The sequence below is a fragment of the Ostrea edulis genome, chromosome 6 (genome assembly GCF_947568905.1).
Source record: "Ostrea edulis chromosome 6, xbOstEdul1.1, whole genome shotgun sequence".
Classification (NCBI taxonomy): Eukaryota; Metazoa; Mollusca; class Bivalvia; order Ostreida; family Ostreidae; genus Ostrea; species Ostrea edulis.
The window spans coordinates 22,821,858-22,837,099 of record NC_079169.1 but is presented as its reverse complement, the minus strand read 5'-3'; the positions used below and the strand labels follow the sequence as shown (position 1 = coordinate 22,837,099).

The 15,242-nt window shown below is 35.3% G+C and overlaps 1 protein-coding gene across 2 annotated transcripts in view; it reads right to left on the bottom strand.

Annotated features, from left to right (window-relative positions):
* Nucleotides 1-15,242, bottom strand: part of LOC125683309 (glycine receptor subunit alpha-2-like) — a 94,501-nt gene that overhangs the window by 18,942 nt on the left and 60,317 nt on the right. For both annotated transcript variants that reach the window (XM_048924342.2, XM_048924341.2), the window contains exon 5: nucleotides 2,774-2,856. In XM_048924342.2, coding sequence (XP_048780299.1) covers nucleotides 2,774-2,856 — 83 coding nt within the window. The remainder of the gene's footprint in view (nucleotides 1-2,773; nucleotides 2,857-15,242) is intronic.

Here is a 15,242-nt window from a genome sequence, read left to right as displayed (position 1 = left end):
ACAACCTGCCTTGAGGTTGACCTCCGTCTGACGTGTTTCATACCGATTGTTAGGCCGTTCTTTATATACTGATTTTGACTAATGATTACACTCGTTTACCCAGTTACGATATATGTCTCTTTGAGGGTGTCACCGGTTAACAGGAGGTGCTTACTCCTCCAAAACACTTAATCCCACCCCTGGGTGTCCACCCCTGGTACACCCAGGGGTTCGTGTATGCTTTACTCTCAGTTTTGTATTATCTTTATGGTATTTATGAAATTGATCACCGATATCGTCACGGTTTCATACGTGAATATTAGCAAGCATACCTGGCTGGTCGCGGTAGCTCAATGGTAGAGCGTTCGCTTCCTAACCGGGAGGCCATGAGTTCGAGCCCCGCTTGTGCCATCGTCGCGTCAAACCTACATGTAACATAGGAAGTGATTGCTCTTTCGCCAAACGCTCGGCATGTAGAGGTGGGAATTACGGGAAATTCGAATATGACCTTATAAACGGAGGTCCCGTGTCGCGACAGGCATTGGCACGCTAGAGAACCCTCACTGCGACGGCATTGAGCGCTAAGCTTAGGTCAGAATTTGTGGTACTTCACCTACAACTGGTGACGTCTCGAGACGTAAAATGCATGTGTGGAAATGAGAGAAAAAATCCTTGCAAGTACGTGGAACGTAAAACACATTCCATGATGTCTTCTTTTGTATGTAATGGCCGAGTGGTTAGAGCATTGCGCTCAAAATCACACGGCCTCTCACCTCTGGTCGGCGCGGGTTCGAATCCCGCTCGCACCGGTAAGTGAGAACGTTTCCCAGGTCGGTGGTCTCTTATTGTATCTGGGTTCTCTCTTCCACCAATAAAAACTGGGCGCCGCCAGATAACTGAAAAATTGTTGAATGTGGCGGAAAACATCAATCAATCAATCTTTTGTATGTTTGTTGGTTGATAGTAAGTTGTTTAAAGTCCCTTTCAGGATTTTTTTCACTCGTAATGTGGCGTGAATGAATAATGTAAGTTACGTAACGCTACATGATTGCATTACCTCGCCACTGATTCCAACATTCTGACATATGGCATCATTTTTTCACAAAAAACTTTGAAATCAGTTTTGTAATATTTTTACTCGTATCACTATTTCTAGTAAAGAATATCTTATTATGCGGTGCTCCGTGAACCATGTTCATATTGTGTACCATGCATATTCCAGTGTTTATCTCGTGCATGTGGTATATATTGAAAGCGAGATAAAGCATTAGCTTTATCACTTGCCTGTTTGATAAAGCACTTCCGGTCCGAACTACTTTTGACGTTGTCCCCGCTTAGATGACATATTTTCTGTGTTTATGCATATCGACGCATGAAATAAAGCGTATAACTTGTTATTCTGTATTTATTTAGAATTTCTTTTATAGCAAAATTAAAATGATGCCCCCCCCCCCCCGACATATAATGGAAGTTACCGGCCATAAAAATGCCAACTCGATCAGTAACTACTCAAAAATTACGATCAGAAAACAAAAATGTGTCCACACTATTATCATAGACAAGGAATCAACCGCTTACTGGACAAGCATAATCGGAAGTAAATCGACATGCTGCGGTACCAAGTATTCACAAGCACAATTTCTTTTCTCTGCAGTCATATTGAATGTAATGAATCTCAACAGCTTTACGTACTAGACCTAAAGTGCCTCAGGATTTCATCTCGCCCTTAGATCCATAGAAAACACGTGAGTAAAATCCAAATGCACAAACACTTCTACTTTTCATTGTAAACTGTTGAACATTCTGATAACGTTGCATTAAAATATTACTTTCATCGATCGTTGTTACACATTTTTATTTTTAGAAAAAAACGACATCAAACTTTTATCAGAAGGTCAAGCCTACGTCAAAAAATAAATACTCGGTAAATAGTTGTTACTTTGTTGGAATGGCAAAACCATTATTAATTATAAACTATAATCCCTTCTAAAACAATTTTCATCCATGGTTTCTTTTATAAATATGCTCTTTTGTACTGTATATGAATGGATTATAAGCGCACTATTTTTTCCCGCGTAAGGAAAACCTGATAAGCACGACATCTGAGCCACGGATTCAATCAGCTTTTTCTACCATACTGGGGATCATCTCAAAATCAAGCGAGGAGAAGACGTATGAGATAAATAGAACATCTGTAATTGCAAGCCTCGCGAATAAATACACCATATCAACTCGTTAGATACAGGGGTTCCAACAGTCTCGATTGAAGTCAGCATTTCGCAAATTCTATGGTCGTTATAACGATCTAGTTCGTCAATACAACCTCGCATTGGGTCAAATGCTGTTTAACGTGTTTCATACCGATTGTTAAGCCGTTCTTGGCACACTGATTTTGACTGCGGATAACTCCGTTTACCTGATCAAGATATAGGGCTCACGGCGGGTGTGACCGGTCAACAGGGGATGCTTACTCCTCCTAGGCACCTGATCCCACCTCTGGTGTGTCCAGGGGTCCGTGTTTGCCCAACTATCTATTTTGTATTGCTTATAGGAGTTATGAGATTGATCACTGTTCGTTATCTTCACTTTGCATAAACCAAATATCAAAACACGCAATATAGATATCCTCTATTTTTCTCTCTTCATATTGACTTTACATCGTTGAGACTGGTAGGTATACACATAACCAAGAGGCATTTCTTGATTATGCAAAAAATCTACATGTAATGTGTACAACACATTACCAAGTCCTGCAAAACCTTGGGATCTATAAATAGGAACCAATAATACTTACAGCTTTGTATATAAAGGGAGCATGTTTGTGTGTCCATTGGATATTTATGCAGTCGCATTGGACAAGAAGCAGTCACTGATACCCTACAACAAACAAGTTATTGTTAGAAACATTACCACGTGTGTCGGGAATGATACCCTACAACAAACTATTATTAGAAATATTACCACGTGACATGTGTAGCTATTGATGCCCTACAACAAACAATTTATTGTTACAAACATTACCACGTGTGTCGTGAATGGTACCCTACAACAAACAAGTTACTGTTGTAAATATTACCAAGTGACATGTGTAGCGATTGATTCCCTACAACAAACAAGTTATTGTTACAAACATTACAACACCTGTCACAATTAATACCCTACATCACGTCAGTGTGATTAACATCAACAAAGATGTAACGAATGCGGGATACACATGCATTCGATTTTCATATAAATATATGCTTTGTCTTTATTTGTGCAATATCTATATGTCGCTGTGTGTGTATAGCATGCACTTGACATCAATAAATGCTGTACATTGCGCATGTTATATTTATATTCAAAATATTTGTTTCCGATAGTGAGCCAGTCTCATGAGACTCCAGGTTAGAATAGGTTCTCAGTACCCCTTGCTTGCCGTAAAAGGCGACTAAATGGGGCGATTCTTCGTATGACACCCCAAAACCGAGGCCCCATATCACAGCAGGTGTGCCACGATAAAGATTTTCCCCTGTACAAAGGCCGTAAGCGCCGAGCGAAGGCCTAAATTTTCCAGCCCTTCACCGACAACGGTGATGTCTCCATGCGAGTGAAAATTTCTCCAATGAACGTTAAACAATATACAATCAATCAACACGATACTCTTGCAGATTAATCCATGTTCAAATTAAGTCCTCTCTTTAACATGGGAGTACTTAACAAGAGGTACTGTGAGCAATGCTCACAAAGAATACCCCCACTTACCCCAATCTCCCAAAGGGTGTTGTTAATAGGTATAAATTACCTCTTTCCCGAGTGTAAAAATATGCTATGCCTTTGTAGAAGAAAATGGAAGATATAGTCCGAACACAAATCCATGGTATAAACCTATAATTGTGATCTTGAGATCAAAGTTCAAGGTCATGAATGTACATGACACATAGTCTCATGGTGATTCACCATATCTTGTAGTATGACTGTCAAAACCCTATAATCAATTTTGACCTTGAGGTCAAAGTTCAAGGTCAAAGTTACCCGACACATCGTCTCATGGTGATACACTCATGTGTCAAATATGGTATGCCTATGTCAAAGAACAGAGAAGTCATGGCCCGGACACGAATCCATTGTCAAAACCTTTAATTTTGACCTTGAGGTCAAGGTCATTTGAAGATACATGACACATCGTCTCATGGTGATACACTCATGTGTCAAATATGGTATGCCTATGTCAAAGAGCAAATTTATGGCCCGGACACGAATCCATTGTTTAAAAAAAAAAAAAAAAAAAAAAACTTTAATTATGACGTTAGGGTCAAGGTAATATAGAGGTCATGAAGGTACTAGACACATCGTCTCATGGTGATCCACCTGTGCTCCAAATATGGTATGCCTATGTCAAAGAACAAAGAAGTTATGGTCGGACACGAATCTGCAGACAGACGGACAGACAAACAGAGTGATTCCTATATACCCCCCAGAACTTCGTTCGGAGGGTATAAATATATTTTTCCACTCTGGGCTTACGTTTGATATTGTTACATACATCAATGATTGTTAGAACAGTGTTCTGCCTGTTATATTGAAAATGTCATATCAAATGGCAAAGTTATTTATTTGATGTTTTATTCTTTCTCGGATTGAGATGACAAGGAACACTGTTAGCTGGAGTGATCAGCTGTTTCTGATTGCACGAAACCCCAAAACAAAATCGCGATGGATGTGTGCAGAACTCCGCTTCCCAATTATTAAAAATTAATCCATATCTTCACTGCATGGGTGTTTATTTTCCTCTTGCCAGGAAACTATTTGAAGTTAGTAATGTCATGCAATGGAATACGTCACGAAGATCGTGAGAGCTTCCCAGATCTATGTACATGTAGCTAACTCGGACTGCGTTTAGAGAAAATTGTAGAGTGCTTAGGAATTATATCTCCAGATTTTTCCATTTAACAACGTTTGATAATTTCAATTCCTTCTTTTAAGTGTTGGAAAATCAATTCTCAATCCATTCATTTATCAGACAACGCATACCGTTGTCACTCACTGAAGAATGCACCAATGGCTGTACGATTTGTAAATAACATAATCCATTGCTCGCATTCCGTGCCACAGATTATTAAGTCAAAATCGTTCTCCTTGCGTAATAATGAGACGAAATTAGTCCTGTACAGTCCTATAGAGATTAAATAATTACGGTTTACGCCATTTTGGCAGTTTTTCAGCTATCTTACGACGGTAGTGGCAGTCCTGTACAGCAACGGTGCAAGAATCTTGGGAGCCGGAAACATACAGACTAGACGTAATTTACGTTTACTTGTCTATATTGTCTCTAATGGGAACATGATTACATGAAGTCAAGAGCCGATTATAAGTTTCAGAGATTTAAATATCAATAATATTAATGTAACGTAAATCGGTTCTCGGTAAGGTGCGCCAAATTAAATTTGTATGATCCTTATATTAAACGAGGCATGGACAAGATTTGAAATGAACATTTTAAAATTTTATTTTCTGTATTCTAAACGTTTGCAACGCTTAATTAAAGCTGTATGACCCGATGTTCACGTATCCTTTTTTGTACATAATTACTTTCAAGCAGATTAATTAGTGTTTAAAGTTATTAACTTTCCCTTAATTACATGCTTGAAAAGATTTGCATTTAAAAGAAAACAGTGAGATTATTTAGAAAGTAAATATAGTGTGGTTCGCATAAATCATCCGGAACACCTCGGGCCTTTTACCGAAAACACGATGTTTTTCGGTGAAAGACCCGAGGTGTTCCGGATGACGCATAAATTATACGTCTAATATGCGTTTATAAATAGCCCCACGCGTATCGGGGAAATCCCAACATAACGTATTAACTCAGACGCAACTGTCCAGGCTAATTTTAAGGCTGAAATAATCTCGGCTGAGATTCGGCTTGGCTGAATATTTGGACTTACGCCTTCACCGAATCTCGGAGTAGTCCTTCATAATATATGTCTGGAAATTTACTCTCAGCTTCGGCCGGTTCTAGCAATTAATATGCACTTAGGTGACACTGCTGTTCGCTTCAAATGAGTGATTTGACTGTTCAACTAACTCTCTATCACTATAAATGTTGCATTACTTACCGTCTAAGTATGTAAATTCCATAAAACAAACTATCGCTAAGTTTTCCATTCAAAATTAATGATGACTTCCATGGTGCAATATTTATCTCCCGAAATTGAAGAGTTCCAATACTTTGGGTTTTTTTTTTTTAATTAGCGAAAGACAAGCTGGTATGTGGAGATACAATGCATAATAACTAGATAATACAGACTATAGGAACTTTTCAGTTTCAGGAAATAAAATATTGTGTCATGGAAGTTATCATTTGAACGGAAAATTTGGTGACTATTTGCATTTTCATACCTAAACGGTAAGCAATGCCAAATTAATAGTGATAGAGAGTTAGTTGAACAGTCAAATCACTTATTTGAAGCGAACAGCAGTGTCACCTAAGTGCATATTAATTGCTAGAACCGGCCGAAGCTAAGAGTAAATTTCCAGACATGAATTATGAAGGACTGCTCCGAGATTCGGTGAAGGCGTCAGTCCAAATATTTAGCCAAGCCGAATATCAGCCGAGATTAAGGCTGAAAGAGTATAAAACAAAGAATTACTAAGAGGTATATGATATTTTCATATCTATCAAACTTATGGCACGCTAGTGACGCTACTGTTGGAACAAAAGTACACAGCTTTTCAAAGATAAGACCACCGATGATTTGAAAGTTTGAACTGCACACGTGACTGTCACTTGAAATGGCCTAGTGATGGTTGTTGGTAAACACCGATTTGAAATAAGTAATTCTGGTTCAAACACGTGAAATAATGTATGACATGTCGTACAACTTCATAAATACCTCCGTGCGATGATTTAACAGCGGTTTTACAAGGTGGGGGAAATATCGGACCATATAACTTTAATATTGAGTTATATTATTGGAAGAGTTGCACTTGTGCAAACGGCTTATAAATGGTGAATGGTTGTCCTTGTAATGTGTAATCAACTCCAATCACACCTCTAACTTGAAGTTCTTCAAACGTTTTACAGTTGTTATGGAAACGTCACTCTCGTGAATCTTTCATTCATAGGAAGACGTCACCAAGACCGGTATAAGGCTTCCAATTTAGGCCTACACGCTTACGGCCATTGAGCAGTGAGGGTTCTTTAGCGTGCCACACCTACTGTGACACGGCACATCCGTTTTAAGGTCATCTCCGAGGACCCGTGACATGATGCAAAGCGTTTAGCGATGGAACGGTCACTACCTGTTTTAACGACTTAGGTCTGTCGCGGCCGGGATTCAAACCCCGACCTTCCGTATGCGGGGAGAACGCTCTACCTCTAGACCACCGCGGCGGTTTTTGAAAGTGATCAGACTATTTTGGAAAAAATTTACGTGTAGTTAGACTTTTTAGGTCTGACCTATTGCTATCTGTTTTTGTCGTTCGTCGTGCGTCAACATTTGAACATTTTCAGCTTCTTCTCTGAAACCCCTGACCCAATTTTGGCATATAGCATCTGTGGGTGGAGGGGAACAAAAATTGTGAAATTCGTGGTCCCTGCCCCCCTGGGGCCTGAGGGGTGGGGCAAAAACCATCAAAATGAGTGTAATTTTAAAAAATCTTCTTTACTCCTGGACATCAAGAAGCCAAACTGTGGGCATAATTATAATGAGCGTTGAGCCCTCTACCAAAATTGTGAAATTCATGGCCCCTGGGGCAGGGGTTCTTGTGTTAGGGTGGGCCTCTATTGGTAATATAGTGAAAATGTAGAAATTCTTTGAAAATCTTCTTCTCTGTCTCTGGGTATTAAGTAGACAAATTAATAGCATGGTAATGATGAGCAAGGATGCCTCTTTATAACCCCCACAACAAGTTGTGGAGGGTATACTGGAATCGGGCTGTCCGTCCGTCCGTCCGTAGACGCAATGGTTTCCGGGCTCTAAAGCATTATCCTTTCCACCTACCGTCACCATATCATATATATGGACTACCCATGGGATGAAAATGTTCCCTATCAATTTTGGGGTAAAAAGGTCAAAGGTTGATCAAGCACACTGGACATTGAAGTAGCAATATGGTTTCCGGGCTCTAAAGCGTTATCCTTTCCACCTACCGTCACCATATCATACATATGGACTACCCATGGGATGAAGATGTTCCCTAAACAGTGCGACATTTAACTCTGGACACGACAAAAGTCCGGAGTTTCGCCAACCCTTTTATTAAGGATACAAATAAACCCTTTACAAAAAAAGATGGGATTTTATGTCCACAAGACATGCACCAACATTTACACTTGTAACTATTGTAGTTTTTAAGATATTTCACCTGAAATCAAAAAATCCCATGGGATTTTGGAGGGATTTTTAATCCCACTTGGGGGATTTTCACTCCCACCAAAAATCCTATGGGAGAAAAAATATAATTTCTCCCATAGGATTTTAACTCCCATATCTAAATTTAAAATGGGATACAATGTCCCATAGGAGGAAATGTCCCATAATGAACATGAAATGGCAGTGAATATCCTATTTGAGCATGAATGGGAATAAATATCCCAAATAAAACACAGGATGGGGACTTTTATCCCATGAATATATTAATAAAGCAGAAAATTGTATCTTAAAGAGTGTTGTTTGTCATGATTCTTAAGAATGTACTTGCAAGCTAAGGAATGACATTAACTTTATATCTAGTAATTACACTCCTAAATTATGTAGACCTATACATGTGTTAATGGATAAATGTCTAAACAACATGAGAAATTAAATTATATTAGAGCTCTGCATTACTAAACTCTTTCCCATGCAATTTTAATTGTATCCATATAACCCTATCACAAAAATATTAGAATAAAATTGAACGGTATTAAATTATGCAGTTAGAACACTAACTTATTTACATGCAGCTGTTCACATTCACTATTTACAACCCTTTACAGGTCGTCAGGTGTGAATATTCACAGGAACCGGTATTTTTGTCTGTAATAATAATAGTAGGCCCTATGGTACCATCCCCAATGAAAAAAATAACCCAAAAGGAATGGCACCATTTCTTACTCAAAACTTCGCTTCAAAATAATTCGAAAATTCTGCTTTTATCGTCCCCACCCCAACTGTCATTCTGATTCAGTAATCCCAATGCTTTTATTAGGGGTGTGTGGTATATACCCCTACTCTTATCATTATGGGGTTCCTCTGATATGTTGTGGAATTTTGGAATAGCCTAGCTTACAGTTACAATTTGTTTACAATATATTAAAATTAGTGTTAATTAAGTGCTTACGGTGAAATCTGCTACTGCTAGATGATGCTAAGTTGTTTCGTGAACCGAATCAGACATCTCCAACAAGATTCTCGAAGATTTAACAACACAAGAATCATTTTACAAAATGCATGCTTCGGTCCATCATTCTCCCTCTGACAATCACATTCATTCTGAAGTCAAAGTACTTTCTCCTATACCTTAAGCGTCAAAAAGACTTTGACAGGTAAATACGAATAAACGGTTAACAGACATCTCGACCCTAAGAAAGTTCAGTCCTGGATGTTCTAGTCCAAAAAGAAGTATGACCCAATCTTATGCATTAATTTATTAAATTTCCGGTTGAGCAACACCCAAATCCTCTAGAGACATTGTTTACAGTTATATGACATTACCTAAATGTGTGACACAATATTAATCCACCCCTGCTCAAAGGGGCATAAGCACCGAGCATAGACCTAAATGTTGCAGCCCTTCACTGGCAATGGTGACGTCTCCATACAAGTGAAAAATTCTCAAGCAGGACGTTTACGTTTTTGTTTTGTTTTTTTAAATTTTGTTTTCATTTTTTTAAATGTTAAACATGAAAAGTATAACTGAATCTGTGTTCACAGCCAAAATTTTAACCTTCTGGATGCAGGAATAAAAGCAATATTTTAGCCTTCATTCTGTGTCATGTAAACAAAGACTGGAGTCTTTTTATGTTTACATTTAAGGTGGCTCACTACACCGGAAAATAGTTTCTCAAATCAGTACAAATTGATTTAATATTTTAAAAAAGATCTGATGATATACAATAAGTGTGTATGCCAAAAACAGCAAAAAATGCAAATTTGGATAAAAACATGATTTTCAAAAATATTATTTCAACACATGAACAAAAGACTGGTGGATTTGAGCTCAAGATCTGTAGTTCACCAGCCCAATGCTCTCTCTCTCTCTCTCTCTCTCTCTCTCTCTCTCTCTCTCTTGCCCAATGCTTTATTAATTAACCACTTAGCTATGGTGTTATACACGAATAAATCGATCGATACAAATACTTTCCCAAAACATTTAAATCGCCATCTTGTAACATAGTGTCATAAAGCTTTAGTGTAATGAGTACCTTAACAAACCAGTGAAATGTTTAATTTTGTAATTGAATTTTCAAAGCATCTTTACTTTGCACATGCAATTTTACAGAGATTATTCAATAAAGGGTAAAAAAAAAAACCACTTAAAATAATTGTTTTTGATCCACTGTAGATTTTAGGAAAATATTAGATTCCTGGGTCAGAGAAATCTAGACATCATTAAATGATAATGAAGTATTGTAAAAAAAAAAAAAAAATAAAATAAAAAAAAATTCAAGACTCTCCAATATGTTTGCAACTAGGAGAAATGGTCACAAGCTATTTTACACCCCCATCCCTCTTGGATCAAACCACTATAACTTTTAGGATAACAATAAATCCTCTCCCAACAATGTGTACATCTGCAAATGGCAATGAAGCATTGTACAAAGTTTCAAGTTTATCAGATAATCCATACAGGAGGAGAAGCATTTTAATGCTCAATTTAAGACTTTGTGACAGACAGACTTACAGATATGGACAGAAAGTACAAAAACCATATAATTATATGAAATGATTTTGCATGTAAAAAGTACTTGAAGTGCACAATTATGATTTAAATGTAATTATCATTTTTATTAGGAATTTAGATGTCTCCTCTTTTTGCAAACAATTACACATCTATATATGAAGATGACATATATAGTGAGCATATAAAACACTCCTACCAAAAATGCAAACAAATATGTGCAATGCGAGTTTGAAAAATATGTATGTCTTAAAAAGTGATTGACTAGATATCAGAAAGCAAGCAAGCTCACTCCATGTTACTGTGCTACAACTAACTGAAATTCACTACATTATCCAAAATCCACCCAAAAAGAATCAAAACCTACCAACACTAAATACCAATATATATCCATGTGAGGTCAAGGTTTCAGGAGTGAAACAATGTTTTTAAACTTTAAATCATTATGTTTTACTTTTGTAGGATATTCATAATGTTGAAATTGATTTAAAGCAATCAATTTTCAATTGGAGATACAAGGTACATGTATGCACATAAATGTACCACCCTGAATCTCATATCATACCTTATTATAGCTGGCAAAATTATGAAATGAAATTTAATGTCACCACAGAATTTATAATTTCCATTTCTTTCTCTCAATTCACATGGAGACCTCCTTTTTTAGAGTCTTATTTTCTTTTACTTGAATGTTCTAAATTGAAATCTAAGGAATAATAATCTTGGAAGAAAAATCTACATGAAAATATTTTCTACTTTGAGAAACAAAATGACAAACATAACTGTTTTAAATGTAAGTCAGAAATAGAAAAATAATTCAATTTAATGCACTTACATATGTAATTGAAAGAAAATTCCTTTGAGTACATGATTTTAGAATGAAAATAAGATTGATTAATATTCAAAAAAGTATTTCAATTTCTTCAAAACTTCGATCTTCAGATGATTTTCCATCCATTGACACCCCAAACTTATGATCACACACATTTAGCAGGAACATATGTTCTTCAAATCTCCTTCACATAACACTTGACTACTTTTGAAATGCAATTTAAGTCTTTTTAGAAATTAACAAAGATGAGTGTACAGATTCATACCCTAGCTGTTGATGATTGCTAAAACTGATCACTACTCAAAACTCTGAAACAAATCTTTATGGATTTTTTTTGTATTTCACACACACACGCACACATACACGTACATGCATACACACATCAAAAATATCAACAAGACACTGACCCTACCAGCCACCTGAGTTATTTAGTTAAAAGTATTACTAACCTCAATATGAATGAAATCTATATAATACAGTAACTTTTCTTGCTCTAGGCATGCATTTATATGCTAAATTCTAATATTCAGTAGAAGTATAATATAAGGTGTAATTCATTCCCCCAAAAGCGTCTATACTGATGAAACATTTCACAATTATAAACTTGATATACACTTTTAACACTATTTGGATCTGACCTTGAATCAGAACCCTGGAGTTGCAAGCGTCACAATTTTTGTACATCTCTTTCTGTTTTTCTTGACAATGCATCCATCATTTATAATATTCTAGTGTCAACAAAATTAAAGAAGGATTCTTTTAAATCATAAAGACATGTGATTACTATGACCATTTTGGTTCCATCTATTTGAAAGCTAGTATCAAAACCTTTAGATTCTAACATGTATATATAAACTGTGTTTTTAATTATCAAATACCAAAAAAAAAACAACCAAAAAACCAACCAACTTTTAGCTATTGATCTTAATCATAGTGTTTTATTTTGATAATTTAATTTACAGATACATGTATAAGTTGTCATAATGTCATTTAATTCTATTTTATTGTTGCATTCCTCTTCTTGCCTTTGTAAAGCACAATCTGATTAAAATAAGATCTTTGATCCGCTCCGTTATTGTTATAAATAAGATCTTTGATCCGCTCCATAACAATAACGGAGCGGATCAAAGATCTTATTGTAACGACATAACAATAACGGAGCGGATCAAAGATCTTATTTTAATCAGATTGTGTAAAGCACCTTAGAGTAATAAACTGTTTTATATAAGGCTGCATGTATATAAATTTTATTATTATTATCACTGATCGAGGTCATGAAATTTACAATTACCTGTTCCTTCTTTATCTAAAAGCATCAATAGCATTAAGGAAGATGTTATCTAAATTTAAATGTTTTACACATAAACACTATATATCAAGTTTGGTTCCTCCTGGAGTCAGAATTTCTACCCTAGGAATCATGATATTTACAAGCTTGATGTTTTGTTTACTGTCACAACAGAAGCTGACCACTAGCAATAGGTCACATGAGAGAACCAATTGACCTAAAAATCTATTAACTAACATGATTGAAATGTTTTAATCTTTATATCCATGATAAGATATTCTTTATATATTTTATATTGAATTCAATTTGGTACTTTGACCTCTTTATTTTCAAAATAATTGGAATTATGTCTATATACACACATGTGAGAGTTGGCCTCCAGGTGTCCAATGAAGAAATTATGAATAATGGAATGACAAATTAATGATTGTCTAATGCTTACAGGGATGGATCCAGGAATTTTTGAGAGAGGGGAATTTTAGCATTAATTTTGGTTATCAAGGGAGGGGGGTCCACCCTCAAAATGTGTTATTTTTACTTTATTTTAGCAAAATTTCCTCAACCAGCACCCCCTCTGGATCCACCACTGGGTTATAATTTACTCCGTCATTCTTGATTACAAACCTAAGGACACTAAATTGTAATTTCACATTTTTTTTTTATTTGACAATATTTCATTATCACACAACAGCAAAATTATGAAAGCATATACATGTACGTACAATAATAGCAAATTGATTGTTCTGACATATCATTTGATATACATATATATTCATAAGAAAATTTGAACTATCATGCATATTATGGATTATCAGTCATCAAGTTTTTTGTTGTGTTTTTTTTTTTTTTTTTTTTTTTTTTTGTTCAAAGTAATTTCACATTTTGAATCTTGCTTATTAATTGATATGTTGATATGGAATCAAATGACATGCATGCACGCAGAAGCTATGTGAAAAATGTCAGATGTTGTGTAGCAATTTGTAAACCCAATGAAAATTGATTACAAAGCCTATTAGTATTCTATATCAGTAAAAGAAAATCCTATTTTAATTCATATTTTGCAATAGATATGATAAAAGGAATAAGCATTTCATAATAATTATCAAAATCTATAGTTTAAAATTGAAAAACAATCTCATAAAAAATATAACATATATTTTACACATGCATTTTTGTAAACTTTACAAAAGGAACAGATTTCCCCCCTGAATTTATATAAAAATCAGTATTATGTCCTGTGACATTTTGTTATTATGCTTTAATAAACTTCTAATATTGACTTTGTCCTTGCATGGTCATTTTGTCCATTTTTTTTATATCTGTACCCAGGTTTTGTCTTGTGATTTTTACCCCAACTAATCCCTTTGTGTATAATACACATTGGATGTTCTTTACAGCTCAGCAAGCCCCTGGCTTTGTTTCTCATTGTTCCTTATCTACAATTACTGGGTGAATGACTTTGTGAAGTTGTAATTTGCCATCTAATACTTTTATAAGCATTTCATGTCATGATCAACATATCATGCTATTTCAGTCAATATTATAAATAATTCATTTGATACATAATATGTAATATTGTAGGCTTATATGGTGATATTTGGAAAATAATGGCAAAGCAATTCTCAGCATGAACATTGAAAATTATGTTGCAATATACATCACCCAATACAAAGGCAAAGGATACATTTTAATTTTTACGTTTAAATTCATATGAAATATTGTGAAATTCATAATCGTGTGAATGCATAGCTGCAGAACTGTAGATCTTTGAGAAAATATTAATTGGTACAGATCTGTCCCAATATTTTCTCAGAGAGCTACAATTTTGCAGCTAGTGAATGTGGTGAACTTATACTACCATTAAGATATGTAATCTCTTTCTAATATTTGTTTGATTTGTACCTTTTTCATATTGTACAACAAAGTATAATTTAATGCACATTAATCCTCAGATTATAATAATGTTTTTAAATTATTTTTTTTTTAGGCTTAATTTTTTTTTTATTTATTTGTACAAATAGAAATTAAGTGCATCATAATATATACTTTTAAAGGTAAGATGTACAATTGATACATAATCACTCATACCAACCATTCATACTCCACTCAAACATTTCAAAACTATGGATTATAAATTTTGATTAGTGCAAAATTTGTTAATTTCTATAAGGTCATCTCAAATCTGTTAAAATCATATTAGTGACTTTTTGGGGGAAAACACCTGAAACACTTTTAAAGCCAATTTAAATGGTCCAGGTCAAGCATATTTTGCTTTTA